General features: G+C 41.7%; 1 protein-coding gene across 2 annotated transcripts in view; it reads right to left on the bottom strand.

Moving 5' to 3' along the window:
- Positions 1 to 23,313, bottom strand: part of bicdl1 (BICD family like cargo adaptor 1) — a 31,627-nt gene that overhangs the window by 5,771 nt on the left and 2,543 nt on the right. The window contains exons 3-9 of one of the 2 annotated variants that reach the window (XM_039803057.1): positions 11,516 to 11,632; positions 10,228 to 10,239; positions 8,856 to 9,002; positions 8,460 to 8,639; positions 7,143 to 7,361; positions 6,120 to 6,263; positions 4,542 to 4,672 (exon numbers count right to left, since the gene is read on the bottom strand). In XM_039803057.1, the coding sequence (XP_039658991.1) occupies positions 4,542 to 4,672; positions 6,120 to 6,263; positions 7,143 to 7,361; positions 8,460 to 8,639; positions 8,856 to 9,002; positions 10,228 to 10,239; positions 11,516 to 11,632 (950 nt within the window). The remainder of the gene's footprint in view (positions 1 to 4,541; positions 4,673 to 6,119; positions 6,264 to 7,142; positions 7,362 to 8,459; positions 8,640 to 8,855; positions 9,003 to 10,227; positions 10,240 to 11,515; positions 11,633 to 23,313) is intronic. The other variant, XM_039803058.1, reaches the window with a different exon arrangement.

Genomic DNA, 23,313 nt, shown 5'->3' with positions numbered 1-23,313 from the left:
AAAACGTGTGACATTGCTTAGAGCACCTTTAACATACCGCAAACAACAGGAAAATCTGGCAAGATAATCTTTAGAACTATAAAAAAATCAGGGCTTTTCTGACCATTGTCAAAGATATCTTCTTATCTAATGTGGAGTATACCCCACATTAGATAAGAAGATTGGTAAACATAAGGCTACATTCAGCAGCCAGTTAACTTAGCTGAGCATAAAGATTGGAGGCACGGGGAAACAGCTAGCCTTATGGTAGTCTCGCTTTGCCAGACGATCCACACGCTGCAGAGCGGAGGAGGGTCTGGCTACTCCACATAGCATTCTGGGATGGGATAAAAACGTGCTCTGGTTTATTGGCATTTCTTTAAAACAATCACAATCGCCATGGGCACGTAGCCGCTGCAAAATAGTCGTGCAAGAGAAAACTCAGATTTGACAGCTAGTCTAGCTAGCTGTCCCAATTTACTCTTCAGAGATCTGAGGAGCAGTTACTACTTAGTCCTCATTAATCCACCGGAGTTTCGAATTCCAACACCAGAAAGCGGAAGGAAACGGACATCAGTGAAAATACATGCATCCGGCGGAATTTCCTGCGGGACCAGAGCAATGTGGAACGTTAAGGATATAGACCAGCCTTTTGGTAACAAATTCCGCCTACTAGCACCTCTAAAGCTGCCTACACATGATCCGCAGTAAAACTGCTTTGCACTGGCTGTTCCATTGTTTTTCTTATGGGGAGAGCAGTGCCGCCCAACTAGGTGGAGCGCTACCCTTGGCGTCACGCACCACTCGGAAAAAGATATAACATGTTAAAGAGTGATCTTTAGGCAGATTTTGTTAGCTTTGGGCAGAGCCATGCCAACTGTTTCCCAGCTTCCAGTCTTTATGCTAAGCTAAGGTAACTAGCTGCTGACTGTAGCTTCATATTTCATATTTAACAAATAGGCATATTTCCCTATCTATAATCTGTATCTATCTTATCCCTGTGTTGAAGTGATGTCAAAGAACAAATTTAAAGGACAATTCTGGTTCATTAAAGGTCCAATGTGTAGGAATTTCTTCCATCTAGCGTTGAGTTGATCATATATCACAATAAACTCTCTCGCACCACGCAGTTCAAAGTACGTATTACAGCTACGGTAGCCTTCACACTTCAAAAAGCCGGTCTCTTGCTCTTTTCAATAACCTTTTTCTTTTTCTGGGCGAAGAAGAAGACTCCTGTTACTGAAATTTGGATTTTAAATACGTGTGGTCCTCCATGTTTCCTTCTTCAAACTTGCTGGGGCCAGGAAGCTACGATACCCATTAGCAGCATTAGCAGCGCCTGTGAGTTTATCATGTGACAGAAAACGCGAAAGGCGGAGCAGTATGTCCTGTATGTCCCTTACCGGCTAACGTATTTCAAGATGGTGCATAAATATGGAGCGTCTACCCCAGTTAATGCAAATGCAAATGTAATATTTCAAGCCAAAAGGAATACTTGGAATTGTGGTGGTAAATATTCATGAAAAAGGACAAGTTTGTGAACGGGCAACACAGATTTTGATAATGAACAACTAAACACGTTACACACTGGACCTTTAAAACTTGGGTCTTGTTCTCGTAGTTTTCAGTTATGATAAAATTATGCAAAAGAAAGTTATTTCTGATAACTGGGAACAAGTCAACACCTTAAAGCAGCCGAAAATTAAGATTGTCTAAACCATTATATTTGGAGGTAAAACCGAAAGTAAGACCCGTTATCGGATTAAAATTTGATGGATGTTTACAACAACTTGGACAATTCAGGTAATAATTTATCATTTGATTTTTCATTTTCCTTTCAAATACTTTTGATTAACCTAGAGGTCTGTTTAAATTAAAGCCCATCTCATTCAGTCTTCATTCCTCTTGTTTTTTGTCCCGTCAAACATTTAAAGGGGTGATAGAATGCAAAACCGATTTTACCTTGTCATAGTTGAATAACGACAGTTCGGTGGGTAAACAGGACATATATAGAAGCTCAAAATCCTATTGACACCCCTTTACTATGAAAATCTCATATTTTGAAACTGCCGCTGAAAACGGGCGAATCTCAACAAAGCTGGAAGCTTACATAAGCATCCCAAGACCTGACGTTGTCACGCCCATGGATGTATTAAGAGAACGGTCACGCCCCAACATTTACATAGGCTACACAACTGACGAGATCAGGTAGTCTTCTGAATCTAGGTCATGCAGAGCTCTGCTATTCCATTACAAAATTCACTTCTGAAACTTTTTTATGCGAGAAATCAACTATGTAAAGCTCAAATATGGGCCGTTTTACGAAAATGGATGGCTAATTGTAAATTTTGTCCGACTGTGTGTCGGAGTTCAGCGGCTGGTGCTGCCTGGGTTGCTACATCGCCGCCCTGCCTGTCCTCTGTCACAAACCCCGGCCTATCTGTGAGCTCGATTGAGCTCCGTCACGGCCTGCAGCCCACGGTTCTCCATACCCGCGCAAACTCATCCTTTTCTGGGTGACTGGACTACCAAACGCCGGTGCCCTGACAGAGCTCCAGGGCCTGCAGCTCGCTGTTCTCCCTCCCCTCTTCCTGCTAAATGGCTGGTGTGACTGAGAGCGCGGTCAGCGAGCTTGTTATGCCCGCAATCTCTTACCGCAGGTTCCAGTTAATCTTATAATGGATATGTGTGTTGAGTTATTTAAACAAACAATTGGGGAAATGAACACCTCTTGTCCGCATTGATTGAGTCTCATTGATAGAGCCCGCGGTGAGCAGGAGTCCATCAATGAGAGCTAGCTAGCCTCCTCCTAACGAGACCTCTGAAATTCACAAAAATGCATTAAATCCGAAATCAGACAAGTGTTAGCTAAGCTTTGTAAGACCTTGGGGAACCTGTAATATACATGCTGTGACAAAATTCAAACTGTAAATATACTATAGTTATGCCGAAAGTGTAGCTAGCTAGCCGCAATCGTTTCCCATTGTATTCAATGGGACACATAGCTAGCTAGCTGCTCCTACTAACAAGACCCCAGCGTTCACAAAAATGCCTTAATTTGAAATCGGACACAAGAGTTAGCTTTATAAGACCTTGGGGTAGATGTTATATAAGTGGCGTGACGAAATTCAAACTGTAAATATACTATAGTTATGCCGAAAGTGTAGCTAGCTAGCCGCAATCGTTTCCCATTGTATTCAATGGGACACATAACTAGCTAGCAGCTCCTCCTAACAAGACCCCCGGCGTTCACAAAAATGCCTTAATTTGAAATCGGACACAAGAGTTAGCTTTATAAGACCTTGGGGTAGATGTTATATAAGTGGCGTGACGAAATTCAAACTGTAAATATACTATAGTTATGCCGAAAGTGTAGCTAGCTAGCCGCAATCGTTTCCCATTGTATTCAATGGGACACATAACTAGCTAGCAGCTCCTCCTAACAAGACCCCCGGCGTTCACAAAAATGCCTTAATTTGAAATCGGACACAAGAGTTAGCTTTATAAGACATTGGGGTAGATGTTATATAAGTGGCGTGACGAAATTCTAACTGTAAATATACTATAGTTATGCCGAAAGTGTAGCTAGTTAGCCGCGATATTTTCCCATTGTATTGAATGGGACATATAGCTAGCTAGCTAGCTGCTCCTTCTAACAAGACCCCTCACCTTCATAAAAATGCCTTAAATTCAAATCAGACTCGGTTAGCTTTTGTTATCTTTGTAAGACCTTGGGGTAGCTGTGATATAAGTGCCGTGACGAAATTCAAACTGTAAATATATTATAGTTATGCCGGCAGCCGGCCACGGAGCCCCGTAGTGCAGTAATCCACAAAGGGTGACTTTGCCCTGGGTATGGAGCCCAGCAGGCTGCCGCTTTCTCGTCAGACTGTGTGGAGCTCCTAAAGTCCGACACGTCTTATCAAATTTGCAATTAGCCATCAATTTTCGTAAAATGGCCCATATTTGAGCTTTATATAGTTGATTTCTCGCATAAAAAAGTTTCAGAAGTGAATTTGGTAATGAAACATTGCAGTGTTTGGAATATGAGATTCTGTCGCTTCTCTAATGTGTGTGTATGGGGATTCACTCAACCAATCAGCGCACGTCTCTGTGTGTGTATGGGGATTCGCTCAACCAATCAGCATGCGTCTCTAATGTGATGTTTGTATGGGGATTTGCTCAACTAATCAGCGCACACCTCATCTAAATATTCATGAGCATACCATTTGGAAGAAAAGCCCTTGTTACAAACAGGGCCAAAACACAGGGATGCATAAGGGCCAATAAAATATCAACCAGGCCATTTTCAGCCCAACCAATGTTACATACCCCATTAGGAGACCATAAGGAACAGTGTGAAATACCCTATATAATCATTCTATCACCCCTTTAAGGGATGTAACCATATCCCCAGATCTCAGCAATGAACTTATTGAGTACAATGTTAATATTACAAATAGGAACATAGCCAAACTATAAACACACAAGTTGAGATGATGATGAAGAAAGTTTAGTTGCCTGTGAGAATCTGCATATGTGCATATGTGATGTGATCGTACTTGGTTATGGCGTCGTCTCTGTCTCTGATAGCAGTCTGGAGCTGCTCGCTGGGTTCTCGGACTTCAGCCATCGTCCTCATCCGCTCGTTGTCCTCCCGGAGAGAGCACATCTCTACAGAGAGCAGCGCCATCTGCAGGTCACATGGGAGAATGACACAGATGGGTGAGACGCAGGCCTCATAAATTCAAGATTGCATCCAGTCTCTGAAGTCCATGCTATACCCGGGTGCTCATGTGTGAGACTAATGTTCAGTTATCCAGTCACCTAGGAGAACAGCTGACCCATGTGCGTGCGTGCGTGCGTGCGTGCGTGTGTGGAGCTTTTTCTGTGTAAATCACGTAAGATGGCACTTTAAACCCACAGGAGAGAGTGAGCTGTCCCGGCAGAAAGAAGACGAGGTTGAAGCAATGTGCTACTTTACAAACAACATACATCAAATTCACAGTGGCACGCAAACTGGTGAGCAGTGGTGGAAGAAGTATTCAGATCCTTTGCTATAGTAAAAGTACCAATACCACACTGTAAAAATACTCTGTTACAAGTAAACGTCCTGCATTGAAAATGTTATTTTAGTAAAAGTACGTAAGTATCGTCAGGAGAATGTACTTAAAGTAAAAAAATAATTGCAGAAAAATCCTCACATTTTAGAAACTGGAAACGATCCAAACAGTTCTATGTTTAATGGTTTAATCATTTCAGCTGGATTTGTAGGCTGTTATATTGTTGGCTAGTTTAATTTTTAATACAACATCGTATTTTATAAACTACATGTGTTTTGTGTGCAAAAGTCTTAACTTGTAAAGTAACTAAAGTTGTCAGATTAATGTAGTGGAGTAAAAAGTACTATATTTTTCTCTGAGATGTAGTGGAGTAGAAGTAGAAAGTGGCATGAAAATAATAGATTCAAGTAAAAGACAAAGTAACTCAAATTTGTACTTAAGTACAGTACTTGAGTAAATGTACTTACTCTTACTTACATTCCACCACTGCTGGTGAGGACTACATCTGCGGCACTATGCTGTCTAAATGTTATTCCTATACATAAGTAGAACAGCAAAGATAACGATTCATTGATTAGTTGTCAACTATTAAAATAATCGGCAACTATTTTGATTCAATTAATCGGGTGGAGGCATTTTTGTTATGGAAAAAAAAGTACAAAATCTTTGATTCCAGCTTCTTAAATGTGAATATTGTCTAGTTTCTTCACTCCTCTATGACAGTAAAAAATAAATACATCTTCTAAATACATTTTCCATCATTTTCTGACGCTTTATAGACCAAACAACTAATCTATTAATCGAGAAAATAATCGACAGATTAATCGAAAAATGAAAATAATCATTAGTTGCAGCCCTAGACATAAGCACTCTTTGATTTAATGCAACGTTATTCAGCCAAGAAAGACTGGATGTGGTCTGTGATCAACTGTCTGGGCGTCAGTGTGAAGATGTCTGCCTTCTGCTCACACTTTGACCCATTTATGTATCACCTTATCTCTTATGTTTCATTGATGCGTACATACACGGCATGTTTACGTGTGATCCCATGTGCAGTTATGTTACTGAAGCCGGTACCTGATTGTGCAGCTGCAGCACCTTGTCTTCATTGCTGCGTGTTTTGTCCTGCTCAGCTTCGTACAGCTCTCTGACTTCCCTCAGCTCCTCTCCTAGCTTCCTCGTCTGCTCCTCCAGAGCCTCCTCATCACTGCGCGGCGAGCCCTTTCAACGCACAACACACACCACTTCACAACACACGCTCGCTGTATGTACATTATATGTGCTGTTACCACCCACATCTTATTATTGAAAATAGGCCCAAAGAGGCTCCATCGTGTCAATGTATTATTGAGTTAGCTGTCTTTTGCGTTAGCAACTTTGCAACAGGGGGTATCTCTTTTGGTAACACTTTATTTTACAGGTCCCAGAGGGTCCTTTATTACTTTCAAGAAAGGATTTGATATGTGTAGATTTTTTTTAAGTTGATGCGTTTAGAAGTGTTATTTTAAAGCTTCCTGTTTTAATCTTTATTTTTTTTTATATATTTAAAGCCGCTGCTCCTTTGCGTTGAAAGGAGCCAGCTGAGGTGGTTTGGGCATCTAGTAAGGAAGCCCGCTGGGCACCTCCCTAGGGAGGTGTTCCAGGCAGGTCCAGCTGGGAGGAGGCCTCGGGGAAGACCCGGGACTAGGTGGAGGGATTATGTCTCCACCCTGGCCTCGGAACACCTCGGGATCCCCCAGTCGGAGCAGGCTAATGTGACTCTGCAAATTCTACACTTGATCTAAATAGTGCTAACTTGTTGTCCTTTGCTCCTTCAGTCTGCAATCCTACAGCATTGAAGTTATTCTAAAAAAACAAGGGTAAAACTTGCTCACTGTATACCTGTCGATTTAATTTACAAGCAGAATTGAGACCGAATACACACGGCCCTTTTACTATTGTAATATTTCCTACAGTGTCTAAGGCCATTGTCTCTGTTTTCCATATTATAATACCAAATGATGTAGTTATTCCAGGGAAATTATTAGGAACTTACTGGAGCCCTAAAATGAGGCTTTACTTTTGACAGTGCTGACTTGTTGCCAGCGTGTTGTTCATTACCGTGGACTCGTTGCCATCCAGCAGATTCTGTGTGAGCCTCCGTAGCTCTAGCAGGCTGGTGTGGAGGCTCCCAGTAGGCACATCCTTGGCTGAGGACGTCTCCGAGGACTCGTCCATGGAAGAGTCAGTGGACAGCGCCGAATCCGTGACGTCGTTTCCCCGGAGATGGGAGCAGAGCGAGCGAACTTCACAGTAGGCCTCCCATAGCTGAAGACGCAGCTAAACGGACGAGCGGGGGGAAAAGTGTTTAGAAAAGCACAGCAAAGTATTTCACGTTAGTTTTGGAGGTCTTTTCAATCAAATACAATCCTGCAGTAACCAGAGCCGGATTTCAATGGAAAGATTACACTAGGCATACTGTCACCTCCAAATGGATACTTTGTTATTTTGGTGAATAAACAAGATTACTTTTGAACTGCCACATGATTATTATGCTTATTTATTTACATAGGTACGTTTGTATTTTAATGCATCTAATTTAGGCTTATTTAAAGGGCCTGAGAGAAACTTTTGCTAAGACCCTCTTTGTCATTTTTATTTATCTTCTTTTTTTCTCTCGCTTTGCTGCACCCGAAAGCATCCCAGAAAAGTAGTAGTGTAATCGTTATGGCTAGCTAATATACATAACCGATAACACATTTTTACTTAACTTTACTTTTTTTAAAACAATATAATAATATAAGTTTAAATGAAATGTTAGATTGGAAAAATATATATATATTTTGACTTTTCCCTGTTAAGTCTGATTTATGGTCCTGCGGAGGCTCCACGCAGAGCTTTTGCCGTAGCCTATGTAAGTGGCCTGGAGTTTATACTTGTGCGTTGGTGTGTGCATCAATCTCTTTGAGAGAATAGCAGGGCCGGCATTTGTGTGTGTGTGTGTGTGGGGAGTGTGGTAGAGCGAGTGAGAGAGTGACGGTGATTAGCTTCAGAGCCAGTAGCGACTCTAGAGTCACAGTGAGAGAAAACAAAGTGTCTCCTCTGTGCTTTCTGACCACGGTGGGAAATCTGTAGCAGGGAAAGTTAACCCTCTCCTTGATTTCATGTTGTTTATGGAGAAGGAGAACCAGGAAATGAGTCGGGGGGGGGAAATGCAACGCTACCAAGCCACGGCCGAGCGACGTGCGTCGCCGTGATGTGTGTCTTTTTTTGAGAGATGCACGTCAGGCTACGGCGTAGGGTCTGTATCTCCACGTACCTATGGCGTTGATTTAACGCAGATGCATAAATTGGCCTTTACCGGGCAAAAAGTAGTGCCAAAGGCCAAGGCACGTGCCTAGAATGCCTATGCCTAGATCGGGGCCTGATAGTAATTACCTGCTCTCTCTCCTGCTCCTGCTCCTCCTGCTCCATGCTCTGTTCTATCTCACACAGCAGGCTGGACGGGTGCGGGGTGAGGCCATGGAGGCTGTGCTCCTCCGTCAGCTCCTCCAGCCGAGCAGCCAGCTGCCTGTGGGACATCTGAACCTCCTGAAGCTCCAGCTGGCTCTGCCGTAACTGGACACACACCAGAGGAGGCATAACTGTGACTTAACAGTGCAAAGTATACAGGAAGCACCTGTAGAGGTCTGATGGGTCCGTCGACTCCTTAGTAGTAGTGTGTCATCACTAAAAACAGCTCTGTAGAAGGTCATCTACACACAGTGTCTACAGAGGTAGTAGCTATTCCTCAAAGATTCCATATCTAACAGAGCTTTGTTCATGTGTCTGTACCTGTAGGTCCTTCGTGTGAGACTGCCTCTCCAACACCAGCGTCCTCTCTCGGAGGTCCTCCACTGTATTCTGCAGCAGCTCATTCTCCTCCAGCATGGCGTTCACGCGGCGCTCCAGCTCCATCTTCCTCTCCGACAGCATCTTAATCTAACGTGTCAAACAGCACCAGTTAGTTACTGCGCCGCTGAAAAATAGGCATTCATTGTTGAAACTGAGGATTGTTTCGATTACCTGGTGGATAGTGGACAGATGGGGCAGTTAAATGTGGTTGTTTTCCTGACTCTGAGGCAAGCTGGGCTCTTATACAAGATTAAAAAGTACTCCCACTGGCCTAAAGAATGTCTGTTGCCTAGCACGGGTGTAGGCGTTAGTTGCCACCCTCGTCTTCAGGAATGTCTTGGCGATATGTTAGCGTCTCCACAAAGCTTGATATCAGCTTGCCCCCTTACTATGCATGTGTAACGGCCTTGTACTGATGGCTAGCATTGCAGCAACACATGTTCCTTATGAATTGTGTCCCCTTGTAGCTGCCTGAGCAGCTTTCCCCATTTAAAAAACATCAGTTCTTCATTTTTATCCCTCCTGCTTTTGACCTACATCTGGTAACCTACTTGACAGTGTGGAGGCTTACATGCGGATCAGTTGTTTTTATTATCATATGAGCATCCGCATTGCCAGGTTCTGGATATTTCGGGGGCCGCTATAGTCTCTGTCTTCACACATATAGGGCAAAAAGCCGTTAGTCATCAGCACATGTCATACAAAAGCAAAGCGTTGGAAAAGTGGGAGCACCCAGACATTGCAGTATCTCAGCTAAATATAGAGCGGTTGCCTTTTCTCCCAATTATAGCACAGGCTCTGCAGTCTGGGTGTTTTCTGCCTGACTTTGAAGTGAAGCTACAGGGAAAACTGATCTGTTGTTGTGCTCTAACAGTACCTTTGTTCATGACTCTTCTGGCTGATATCATACATGACACAGCTGACGTCACAAAACAACTCAAGCTCTGACAACCAAGCATGTTTTTCATGCTTGATCTCATGAAACAGGGATTGCCAAAAGGATATGGACATGTCAAAATAGCTACATACTTTAAGTGACAACATACGTTTGTTTTTTAAATTATAAGACATTAAACGTAAAATGCTGAGGTGTTTGTCTTAAGTTTTAAGTATTTTAATCAGCGTGAGATTCAATAATCTATCCTATGAAATAAAAGTACTTTGGTCTATCATCAACTCATTTAATTGGGCAGAGGAGGTGCAATTGCAAATTCAAAAGAAAACAATGGTGCAATCCTTGTTTCTATTATTTTACAAGACGTTACATGCAGCATGCAGTCTGACAGACAGACAGCGTTCGGTAACCACTCACTTCTAGCCCTTGCTGCTCCAACCAAGGGGGAAGGAGGGTGAAGGGAAGAGGAATGGGTGAGGAGAGAGAGAACGATCAAGATTACAGAAAGAGAGGAAAAGTAGTTTGAGAGTAATCCCACTCCTGCCCTAACAGAAAAAACACTGCATGGTGGGAGAGAGGAGAAAACCATCCAATAGGACGTGTTGGAAGCAGTAAAGTTTCTCTTTACTGGGATTGTATTCCACTTATTATTTACCAAAAACATTGACTTTAAAGCGAGGCCATGTACCTTTTGCAGAACAGCAGTAAACATAATACAACAGCAACACAAGTAGAAATGAGTCATAATGAGATAACTGCCTTGGTAAAGTCAGTTACCCAGTAATATCTATCTAAAGTTTGCCAACGTTAGCTAACATTAGCCACCATTAGCTACTGGTCATACCAGTAAGCAGAAAACTGTAGTAGCAAAAACTCCTGAGTGTATTAAATTGAAAAGGGCTGTGTTTTTATTACTAAAGAATTCTAAAACTAATTCTCTAAACTAAACTATTAAAGGTCCATATCATGCTCATTTTTAGGTTCATACTTGTATTTTGGGTTTCTACTAGAACATGTTTACATGCTTTAATGTCTAAAAAACACATTAATTTTCTTGTACTGTCTGTCTAAATATACCTATATCGACCACTTTTTCTGAAACGCTCAGTTTTACCACCTGTCTCTTTGAGCCAACCCCCAAATAAGACCTGTCTGCTCTTATTGGTCAGCGTTCCAAGGTCTTCCGCATTTGTCTTTTTACTGTCATTGCAGCTGGGGAATGAGTGTAATGGCACTGTAGCAGCACTTTGTACCTATTTATATTATAGTTATTACATCACAACGTTATGGAAGTCCTGCCGGCTCGTTTAAAGGCTCAGTTTCTGAATATGGGCTGTGTGCATTTCTCTGTGGATTGAGCGTTTTGATAATTTCACAGTATTTATATTTGTAGCACCTTAACCTGCTTTATAATCAAAAAAGAAATATATGACGATATGGGACCTTTAATACTTCTTTCAAAAGCATAGTCTTGCTTAAACTTCCCTTTGGATCTGCTGTCACCCTAGGCACTCTTCTCACTACGTACCAATAACTGCAGCAGCAACATTAGTCTTGAAATCGAAAGTACCTAGCTACTCTTTTGAACAGTTAGTTATTGTGTTTTTTAAGCTTCTGGCGTGTGACTGCTGAAGGTGTGTGCACTCGGAAAAGTAAAATTTAGTATATGAATATAAAGGGAAAAATGGTGCTGATAGCAGCTTACCTCAGCCTGTAGAGTCTCTAGTCGAGTCATGTGCTGGCTTGTAGACATACTCTTCTCCCTGAAGTCATCCCGTAATGAATGGACCTGAGTGGACAACTGCCTTTCCACCTCTGCAGCCTGGATGGAGACAGACAGACAGGTCAATAAGACAAATTTAGAATCCACGTGCCTGCTCTTAAAAACTCTTAAAAGTACTTGATTCAGCACAGCATTCGTGATGGTTTGTCAAAATTGACACAATGCAAGTCGACCACTGACAGTTCAGTCAAAGATTCTTGTGCGTTATAGTGACTAGTGTAGCATCTTCTTTTTGAGTCACAACCACAGTTTGTTCAATTTGAAACAGTCCACTCAGGATTGCTCCATTGCCACCGGATATTCAACCAGATGACACTCCTTTCGGCTGGATGTCCGTTACCTTCCGCTTTCTTTGTGTTGGAAGTTTAAACTCTGGTCTATTTATGAGGACTGCTCCTCAGATCTCTGCAGGGTAAATCCAGACAGCTAGCTAGACTATCTGTCCAATCTGAGTTTTCTGTTGCACGACTAAAACAACTTTGGAACGTACATGTTCCACCAAAACAAGTTCCTTCCCGAGGCTATTTTGCATGGCTCCGTCCGGCACTTAGCGCCGCCCATGACAATTGTGATTGGTTTAAAGAAATGCCAATAAACCAGAGCACGTTTTTCTCCCATCCAGGAATGCTGTGTGGACTAGCCAGACCCTCCTCCGCAGCGCTGTGGAGGAAGGTCGGGCAATGTGAGACTAAACTGACACTGCCTTTTTTCAGACTTTACACAGCTCCCTCTGGAGAAACTAAAGGCTTTTTATAACTCTTTTCACATATGCAGAAGATCTGTAAAATTGGTTGTGTTCTCTTTTAATTATTGTTTATGTGGATGCTGACATAACAACACATTGTTAAAGTGTTATATAATAACTGCTCAGTTCAATTACAAAGATTGTATAGCAGTATACCAAGATACTCATTGTCTGATAGCAAGTCTAAGCACACACAGACACACACACGTAGACATGCATAAACACACTGACCAGTGGCGTAACGAGCCAACACCGGGACCCTTTGCAGGATTATCAAGGCGGGCCCCCCTACTACAGCACGTGATGACAGAGCAATGTCCTCGAGTAGGCTACCATGAATAGGACAGGATAGGATCATAGAGACACAGCATATAAGAGATGAGATGACTGACAAAATCAAGAGTAGCCTACGCGCACCACAACAACAAAAAACACTGGTGAATGCGCACCATAACACATGAAAAAACACACAAGGGCAGTCCTTCCATGATTTCGCGGGCCTTTTTTTTTTATTTTTTTGGCCCAAAATGCCTGATTTCACGGGAGCTTTTGTAAAAAATTACAATACAATGTCTTTTGTATTGTTTGTTGCAATGAAGTTGCAGAAGACAGTGAAAGTTGCAAAAAAAGTTGCAATTTTTTTTGTATAGTTCTTTAAAAATAAAAAGGAAACTTGTTTTGGGGAGAATAATAATTATTACTATTAATTAATTACTCTGGGCTGAGATTTCCTAGGAACCTTACCAAAAAGGCTCAGGATGCTGCAAATGTTGGTATAATATGAAAATGGCTGGTGGATTTAAGACAAAAAATAATTTATTGAATGAATCAAATATGAACATATATGTCACTGTCAGTGGCTTGTTGATCTTTCCATTGTTAGTTAATTTCCTATCCTGGCCACACACACACACACACACACACACACACACACACACACACACACACACACACACACACACACACACACACACACACACACACATACGGTTTGATAAAGTAATTATTGGACTTTAACTTATCATTGCACTTACAATAACGAGCATAGCTGTCCTCAATTTAGGTCATTGTGTCGTCTCATCTGCATTTTTTCCTGCATCCACTGTGTGTGATTGTGTGTGTGTGTGTGTGTGTGTGTGTGTGTGTGTGTGTGTGTGTGTGTGTGTGTGTGTGTGTGTGTGTGTGTGTGCGTGCATCAGTCGTGGGGGATATGGAGCAGCAGCCCTGCCCGCTGCAGAGAGCAGACAGTATTAAAACAGCAGCCGCTTCAGTGACTTTATAGTGAAAAATCATTACAGCGTACATTGATGTTAAAATGTATACACAATGGCAGGACGGTCTGAAATGTTTTGCACGGTCTTTCTCTGTACTTTTTGTTGGTAAATGTGAGATGTTCGAGTCACACACAAGTCTCGTCTTCATAACAGAAACGAGGAAATTAATTTGACCCGTTCTCACTCCCGCTTGGTCAGTGGCTGCACGTGGGACTGCTGGGATTGTCGCGAGTAATGAAAATGGGATAGGGGGCCCCGGCTGTCAATCAATATCTTCCGGTGATGCGGGCCCCTGATAAGCACCGCTTACCCTGCTTACCGATAGTTACGCCTCTGACACTGACATGGTTCACTAGTATGTACTCAGTGTTACTGACATAAGAGTTACTTGTAAACCAGCCCTCCCCATTCTGTTCCTGTACATGGTGCATTTAATAGCTGTTCCTCTGAAAGCCCAATTTTAAATGTCATAACCTTTAAATAGTCAACTGCTCAGTATTTGTGCAATCCAGCCCAGCTGCAGACTCAGTGCATCAGTTATCTTATCGTCACTTATTGGACAGGTGGGATCAGGCCACACGGTGCCTGGCTGAGCTTCATTGGGATAGCGCTGCACTCAGGAAGCTACTGTTTGCATTATTATCACTGCCATGGCAACAGCAAAGTCCTTAAAACCACTCACTACTTACAGCTTACTGAGGACACTAAATATATAGTAAATATGTCAAAAACATGTAAGGAAGGCAGCTGCACATTGAATACAAATTATTTTTTAAATTATTTTACTGTGGCAAACAGTCCTCAACTCTAAGCGAATCCCCCCAAATATTTGAGTTCAAATCATAATTATTATTATTTTTTATTATTCTGGTTAGTCTTTCAATCACTGGGTGGTGAGTGAAAATTGAGATGACTAATATCCATCTGAAGTACAGCCTCTAGGTGGCACTACACACTGCTGCCTCATTTCAAGAAGCTCAAAGAGAGATGTGAGGAGGCTCAACAGATACAACAAATACAATAGTAGAAGTCATATATTCTGCAAAGTACAATAACTGAATTAATCACGCACCTCCCAGTGTTTATTCCAGACAGGACTACACATGTTAAGCATCCCAAAGGCACACAGCACTAAAAACGAAATATATGGCCATAGCATAATAATGACATGACTGTTTTGTATAATGACCATAAAGACAGTGGTGAAATTATATAATGTTTTATTACAGAAAGTGTTAGAAATCCATTGGCAAGTTAGTTATACATTCTGTCATTGTGTTACTTATGGATGGAATTATAGTGAAAATACATGAATGATTCCCCTTTTTGCTGGGGACCCCCTGGAACCCCCCCACAAGGACCCGGACCCCACTTTGGGAACCACTGCTCTACCGTCCCATATCATACTATATTATGTCAATATGTTATACTGTCTTACTACATTACATGCTGTATTATATTTCTATTATCTTGCTATATTACAGTAACACAGACAACACTAAGTATCACTACTTAATCAAGATTCAAGGCTGATTACAATCATTATTATATAGTACAGGCCAAAAGTTTGGACACACCTTCGCATTCAATGTGTTTCTTTATTTCCATGACTATTTACATTGTAGATTCTCACTGAAGGCATCAAAACTATGAATGAACACATTTTTGATAACTCTGCAACCCCTTGGTTTTCTCTCAATGAGCTTCATGAGGTAGTCACCTGAAATGGTTTTCACTTCACAGGTGTGCTTTGTCAGGGTTAATTAGTGGAATTATTTCCCTTATTAATAAAAAAAAGCAAAGGGTGGCTACTTTGAAGAATCTAAAATATAAGACATGTTTTCAGTTATTTCACACTTTTTTGTTAAGTACATAATTCCATATGTGTTCATTCATAGTTTTGATGCCTTCAGTGAGAATCTACAATGTAAATAGTCATGAAAATAAATAAAAAAACGCATTGAATGAGAAGGTGTGTCCAAACTTTTGGCCTGTACTGTATGTATTGTCATTCTACAACACAGGGTTGCACAATGAACTACAAGTTGTAGTCCATTTATGCTGCACAAGAATAAACTAAGACAAAAAACTATTTTGTTTATGGTGGAGTACGGAGGATGAGTTAAGGAGTCTCACAGACTGAGAAAAGAAGCTGCTCTGTAGTCTGGTGCTACGGCACTGGCTACTACTGTATCGCTTGCCAGACTGCAACAGGGTGAACAGGCTGTTGCTGGCGTGATTATTGTCTTTTTGACTTGAGGACCAATCTGCACAGAGATATGAATGGTAAAACTAACCATACAAGACACTGACGGATATGCCATTCCAAAGAGCTGTGCTACCAAGGGAACACTGCAAAGGTTTCACAAGGAAGAGATACTTGGCAAAAGAAAAGGCATCGGTATAAAGCTGATCCTCTAAGAAAAGAGCAATGGCTTGATATTGTTCTAGAAATGTATTTGATGAAAAAGTTGACCTATCTTTTGAGACTTAAAGGAAATATTTTTGACAGAAATTGGTCGTTTTGGGTCATCCAGCCGATCTCGGCAGACCTTGTTCTGCTCTGAGCTCCATGCACCATGAAGGAAGCCATACACGGTTCATCTAAACACACTGCCCATACTGCCATGACACAGAGCTGGATTTAAATCAGCAACATTTATTCATCTATTTAACTGTTGAAATATGCAATCACTGGAAATTAGAATGTAAATACTGCATGTCTATCCCATGACATTTTTTTTCTTTAAAAGTTATCAACCTGATAAACTCCTCAAAATTCTAACTTAACAAAGTGTCTTTGTATGAAAAACCAACTGCTGTGGACTTAACGTGCTCACATTATGCTTTTTGTTTTTTTCCCTTTCCTTTATTATGTTATATATCTTTTATATATATATCGCCTAGCTGCTGGCATGGCACACCCTCATACTCTGCTTCTGACTGGCTAGTAGTCCTTCCCTAGCTACTGAGCATGTGCAATTCCCAACAAAGATGGAAAAGAAGTTTGATGCCTCACTCTGTAGCTAAAACAGAGAGCTCAACACACAGGGTGAAAAGAGGAGCTGTAGCTCCTCTTTTCACTGTTTGCAATGTGCAATGTGCAGTACGACAAAAATATGGTGTTTTTAGAAAACTAAACAATGTAAACCATTTCTGGTACTACCTCTCAATATAATGCCAGATGTGAATTTCTATGTACCAGCTGACAGCTGCATGATCCTGTCTCCTCTGGGTGGGAAACAGCTGTACAGTCAGTGAAGGCCAGTGCAGCGGCAGGTCAAAGTGGTAAAGTGACATCGGACCCACTGGCCCCATATGCTGACAGATTGAGATCATGTCGAAAAACCACAGGATTGACCACAGACTGCCTGATTTGCAGAGCCTCACTAAATCTGCACACACATTGCTCAGATCCCAGATCAGGCATTATCAGCATGGCAGGACAAACAAGGGCATATCAGACTGCTGTGACGGAATCCAGGACAGCAAAGTAGGGCTCAGCAGAGAGATGTGTTTCTTTACAGCGTCTTTACTTTGACATTTCTGTGAGTAAATACGTACATGCCCTTTTCGGAGGAAGGCTGACACTTGAAAAGCGTAGATCGCTCCTGTTGATTCAGTTGCTGGCTGTCTGTGGCTGTGGAACATGATCTAGCATATGTGACTGCAGGTGCATCACAGGTCTTCGGTGACGCAAACTAGCATCAAACTAGCTGTGTCCTCGTGCCATTCTGTAGAGCACATTCCCATGGTAACAACACATGCAGTTTCAATTTGCATGTCACTCTGGTTGGCATAGCAACCAGGGAAAAGTGGGATTGGTGGAGATGCGAATAGTGGTCTCAAAGCTTCTGGTATTTTCCTTAGTCACTTTCACAGAGCCCTACCTTGTCTAGACTTATGGAGGATGGGCAACCCCAAAACGGTTGCATAACAAATACAGAGAGTGACTACACGTGCCAATCAGAGAGCTGATCCTGAGAGCAACAGCCACCTTGGGCTAATGGAAGGACGTTATGCACTCCAGTGACTGAACAAAGCTGATGGCTGGACAGATGCCCAGGGGCTGCGTTCAACGCTGGCTAGAGGTTGTAAAAGGAGGAGTGAAACTGAATCCTGTGCAGAGTGTGATGTGGACATACTGTACTGATGAGACCAGACACAACATAGGATGCATACGTTCTGCCCTTGTCATTTTAAACACTACACCTTGCTTCTTAAAGCTATAGTGCGTGGTTTCTGCTGCCCCCGTGAGCAATTCTAAGTAAAGACAACAACACTGCCGGCACGTCCACATGATACAAGCCTTCTGTGACCGCGCGCCGCCCCTACCCCTGCCCCACACAGTTGCTAGTAGCCACAGAGGACACGGAGGATTAAAAAAAAACACAATGGACTCTTCAGAAGAGGTAATTATCTTTGCTCGAGTTTCTGCGTGGGAAAGTCGCCGGACGCCACAACAGCAACAGAGAGCAGAAGAGAGCAGGCAAGTGTTCATAAACTTCTGGTGTACTTACAAACTTTCCAATCCATCGTTTTATGAGAGCATAACCTATATATACTAGTGTAGACCTTTGGTATCATTTCGGGCATTATTAGTGGGGTCATTTAAGAGATACAAACGTGGGTCCATTAGCCCCGCACTAAGCTACTCAGCGGCTAACGCTACTCTACGCTAACTCGCCCAGTGTTAGACCCAGGTGAAAAAAGCTTCTTGGGGGGTGTTTGGCTCGAGGTCATGGTGCAAAGGACCCTAGGGTAAATTACTCCGAACCATCACTTTAAACGTGCTTTTAGCCTCTTAACATGTTCGAGATATTGTGCCTAGCCATGTGAACAGATTCCTTCCGAGTGAACACAGTGAATGTGGCTGCAGTAGATGTGAAAGAAATGCATAAAAGTTCTGCTAATTCATACCTCTGTTTAGTTCCGGTGTTCCGGTGGTGAGATGGCAAGACGAGGTCTGAGGGACCGTCTACAAACTACAACACCAATTATTTTTTTTAAAAGCAAGTGCTGTAGTACAACTAGCAGGAGACAAGTTATAATTGAGGTAAGTTTGGAGACACTACCTTATTTAATCATTAAATTAATACATATTTTTGTTGTATCTTTTTTCGGTGTTGTAGTTTGTAGACGGTCCCTAAGCACTCGTCTTTCTCCTTTAAATAACCAAAATTGATGAGTCACTGGAGGCTGCTGTCAACATTTAATTAAGTACATTCTAGAGGTTGAGGGAAGTAGAATTGATCAAGGCCATAAAACATGCAGTTAGACACATATACTGGAGTCAGTGCATCCCCAGCCTTCTCTGATCATGTGTGGTAATGTAATCAGAGAAAGGTCCCCTTCCTGCTGGCTCACTCTGATCAGATTAGGCCTGAGGAGATTGGCCGTTCTCACACCCAAGACCCATACAGACCAGCACACACCTCCTAGGCTCTACTCCTGGATCAATAGGAACCTATTTTCTCTGAGTGTATTGAATAAGATGTAGAGTTTTATCACCCGGTATTGGAATATTCACTTACACATGCACACACGCACACCCAAAAGTGGAATAACAACAGGGGGTGTTTGTGTCCGCCCAGGATAAGATGTGACGAGCCGGGGACTACATTTTTAGATCTTCTTTGTCCAAATATCTTAGTAACCTGCTGTTATTAATTAAGTATGGAGTATGGACTGAAGTTGTTTTGGTTCCTGACTGAATGCATATGGCAAGGCTATTAGCACAGATTATAGCCTAATCCCCCTCAGCGCTGTCTTTTACCCTGTGACTGACATCACTTCCTATGCCTTCTCAAGGTCATCCCACTGCAGACACTGATTCTTAAATTCTTAGGAAGGCAATGCACGGTTTTTATTATTTTAATCTTTGGCTGCAAGGTTTGCTTTAGAAATCACTGGCAGTTATATATATATATACGGAGGACTTATTCATCAATAAATAAATATATGCATACATAGATGCTGAAATAATTATAAATAGCTGATTTAAAATAAATGAAATGCAAAATAATTGAATACATTTTAAAATGTTGGTTATCTGGAAATAAAATAAATGATGTCTTTACGTCTACTTATATTCATTTCTGATGACTTATCAAATAAAATGTATTCATTTGTTTGCTCATTGATTATTAAGTCATCCACAGTCATGATGAACACAGTATGTTTACTGTGGTGTAGCAATGGCAGCCACAAGCTGGTTTATTAGACCCCCCCCCCCCTGTTTGTGTGTTACTGTAAACCCAGAGGCTGTAGATGTGGTTGTTCTGTCAGATAGGAGCCTTGTCCTCAATAGGTGTCTATTGTCCGATTACCCCTATACCGCTAAAATGTGATTTTTAGCAGGCATGCCGTACGGTCGTAAAATGTGCTATTCTTACAGGAAGCAACATCCGGCCCAGTTTAGATCATAATCAGACTATTCCGATTAAAGAGTTAACTATTATGAGAAACAGGGAGGGCAGATGAAAATAGCAGGTCTCCAGTGACCTTCCTTCTGCAGGGTTTCCTCAGGGTAGTTTTACATTCCCTCCATTCACTCAGAGCTGTAAACAGTTAACATGACTTAGACACAGCAGTGCCTAATAAGAAAAGAAAAAAGAAAGCAGGAAGGACAGAGAGACGGAGAAGGATAAAGCGAGAGAGAAAGTGAGCACTGTGGCTGACCTTGTTTATTCTATTACCCAGCAGGTCTTCCTCTGCATGCCCAATTCATTGAATCGTGGATCTGGATCGATGCAGTCAATTAAGTCTCATACATTTCACTGAGTCACAAGGACCACAATATATGCTCCCCCCTAAAACACAATATACCACTTTCAGGGAATAACTTTATAGATTCCCACACCCAGGTTTCAATTAAATTGAATGCAGTTTAATTATGCTAAGTGCCTGCTCTTGCTTAGATCCATAGCGACTGGCCAGTCCAGGGCAGTCCTTGATTGCAATGTGATGATGGGGTTGGGGCAAGATGGTGCAGGATACTGATTTAATCTGATTAAGATGAGAAGGACAGCTGCTCTGCACAGCGTCGAGCTGGGGGTTAAAATCAGCCACACAGAGCCTTCTCCTCCCTGAACAGCGTGTGGCTGGCAGCAGATCCTATCTTCTCCCAGGAAGGGGAACAACACAGTGTCAGCGTCACCATAGATACAACTGCTGACGGGGATATCAAAGCACCTGTACAGGCACGTCAACCTTTGTATGCACAGCTCTAGGGCATCCTGAAATAGCCTTGGCACCTACTGCTAGCCTACCTGGCAGCTGACCATACTGTGATGCCTCTGTTTACAGCCCTTACTCGAAGTTGCTATAATGGTCTTACAGGTGTATACGGTATATGACTCTGACAGGCTAGGCAGCATGGCGTAGTCCTGCTCTTGGAAAGCAAGCTCATCCCTGTGCCATATCAATTGTAAAGTGTGTTGGAGTGATATGTAGCTTCTCAACCACACAGTTTGGGAAATATGACATAATATATAGCGACAACATTGAAATGAAGCCACTATTAAATGAGGATGTAACGATGAATCATGAATTGATTAAAATCGGTTATAAATGTGTGACGATTACAACTGTTTGAGATGAAAAAATAAGAAATAAAGAATTGCGATGCAATTTTTAAAAAGGGTGTAATGTACTTTTGATTTTAAAGACGTCACTTAGTTGTGTAAGATGTCGTTTTATACAATTTCAGTTCAGTTGCACAGTTCAGTTTGACAAGAGGACACATATGTTGTTTTGCACATTTTATATAAATAAATGATTATTTTTCAGTCATTTGTCTGCAGCTCATTCTGTTAAAAAAAAACTTGAGAAAATCATATCGTCAATTTAATATTGTGAATCGTATTGAATTGTGCGATGTATCATTACATCCCTACCACAGAAGGGACACAACGTGGACAAATTAACAAGAAAACCAAGGGTATAATCCAGGTCAATCATACAATTGTCTTAGACTATAGTCTCAAAGATTACAAAAAAAGTTATATAGTTAAATAAACTACAGTTGTTCCAATACCGATGCCAGTATCGGTGCCTCCGATACAGCCTAAAATGGTGTCAGTATCAGCGAGAATGTGAGCCTATCCACCAATCCAATACCACGTGTTAGAATAATTTACATTATCAAAGGATAGACGGAACCACTGAAGTTATATTAAAGTTTGTTTACTTGCAAGTCGAGTCAGTTTACAGCACTCACAGCAGAGTACAGAGTGACTGACTGAAGCTTTCTACAACAGCTTTTGTAATACAACGTAGAATGTGATAAAACTCTATAGTCATGATAAAGAGTCGATGCTGTCAGTTATCTCAGTCAAGGAGCGCCTGTTCTTTCCTCAGCATCACACACAAGACAGTGGCTCCCAGATACCACATGGCGACAGCAGCAACTGTGTTTTGTTTTGTTATAATGCAAACAGTTTTAATACTAATCAGAGAAAAAGTATTTTTCTAACACCACGCAACTAAGCCCGGAAGAAAATATACTATATAGTATATAAATATACTGTTAAATAGTTTATTTATGTTCTCATTGTGACTGACTGTCACTGTCATTCTCTGTATGTATTTGTTCATGTTTTACAAAGGGTTAAACCTGAGCCAGGCCATACAACAATGATAGTAATCATATCCCATCCATACAGGGATCGTAGAATACAGCTGTCAAAATAATAAACAAGATTATATATTTTAAAATTCACTGGTATCGGATCGGCTGATACGCAAGTTCAGGTATCTAAATCGGTATTGGGAAGTACAAAATAGTATTGGAACATCTCTAAAATAAACACTGCTCTTACATTGTCTTATTAAAGATTTACATTGAAGGCTTCACAAAGGTACAGTTCACTGCAGAGCCGTTGTATTGTTACACCTAAGTGGCCAATCTGTATGGATAAAGTGTCGTGTTTTGTGTCGATAGAGCAGACTGAGGTGTTGTACTAAACTCTTACGAAAGGCATTAATCCACTGTAGCTACAAACACTAGCACTCTTAGCCCCATCCATCTGCATCTACTGCCAATCTCAGTTTCTCCTGACATGTGTCCAGTAATTCACATTAACAAGGATATAGCCTCAAGTCCTCATGAAAATCCTGAGCACTGCTAGATGTATGTGTGGTTTTATCTATCTGTCCATCTGAATATCTCATAAAGGACATTTTCTACTCTGCTTGTCATAATAACTGCACTCAAATTACCTGCCAATATGCAGAGTGCTATTGCATAAGTGTGCAGTCCAATCATTCTAAATTATTCAACATGAGACCCGAAAGCTCCACTTTTATTTTGATGAGTTAGCACAATTCAGGTGAAGTTAGACAGAGCCAGGCTGAATGGAGGTAGATAATGCCTGAGGGATGATGAAACTTCACTTGGCTGAGCATCTCATGTGATGTCAGCCAGGCAGACTTCAACTGGACTAAGTTGCCCTGAGGCCAGGGCAGTCTGACATACTGAACACACACACACACACACACACACACTGGGTGGAAGGTTGCTAAAAGCAGCATTAGGACCATGTGACTCAGTGACTTAAAACCCAGACTAATTAAATTGTCCATACAGATTGGTCCAGCCTACCTGAAGCGGCACATCTGAAGCACACGCATGCACGTACACACACACACACACACACACACACACACACACACACACACACACACACACACACACACAC

Source organism: Perca fluviatilis, chromosome 6, assembly GCF_010015445.1.
Source record: "Perca fluviatilis chromosome 6, GENO_Pfluv_1.0, whole genome shotgun sequence".
In the NCBI taxonomy this organism is placed as follows: domain Eukaryota; kingdom Metazoa; phylum Chordata; class Actinopteri; order Perciformes; family Percidae; genus Perca; species Perca fluviatilis.
The sequence above is the reverse complement of the archived record's forward strand: the minus strand, read 5'-3'. Positions and strand labels throughout refer to the sequence as shown.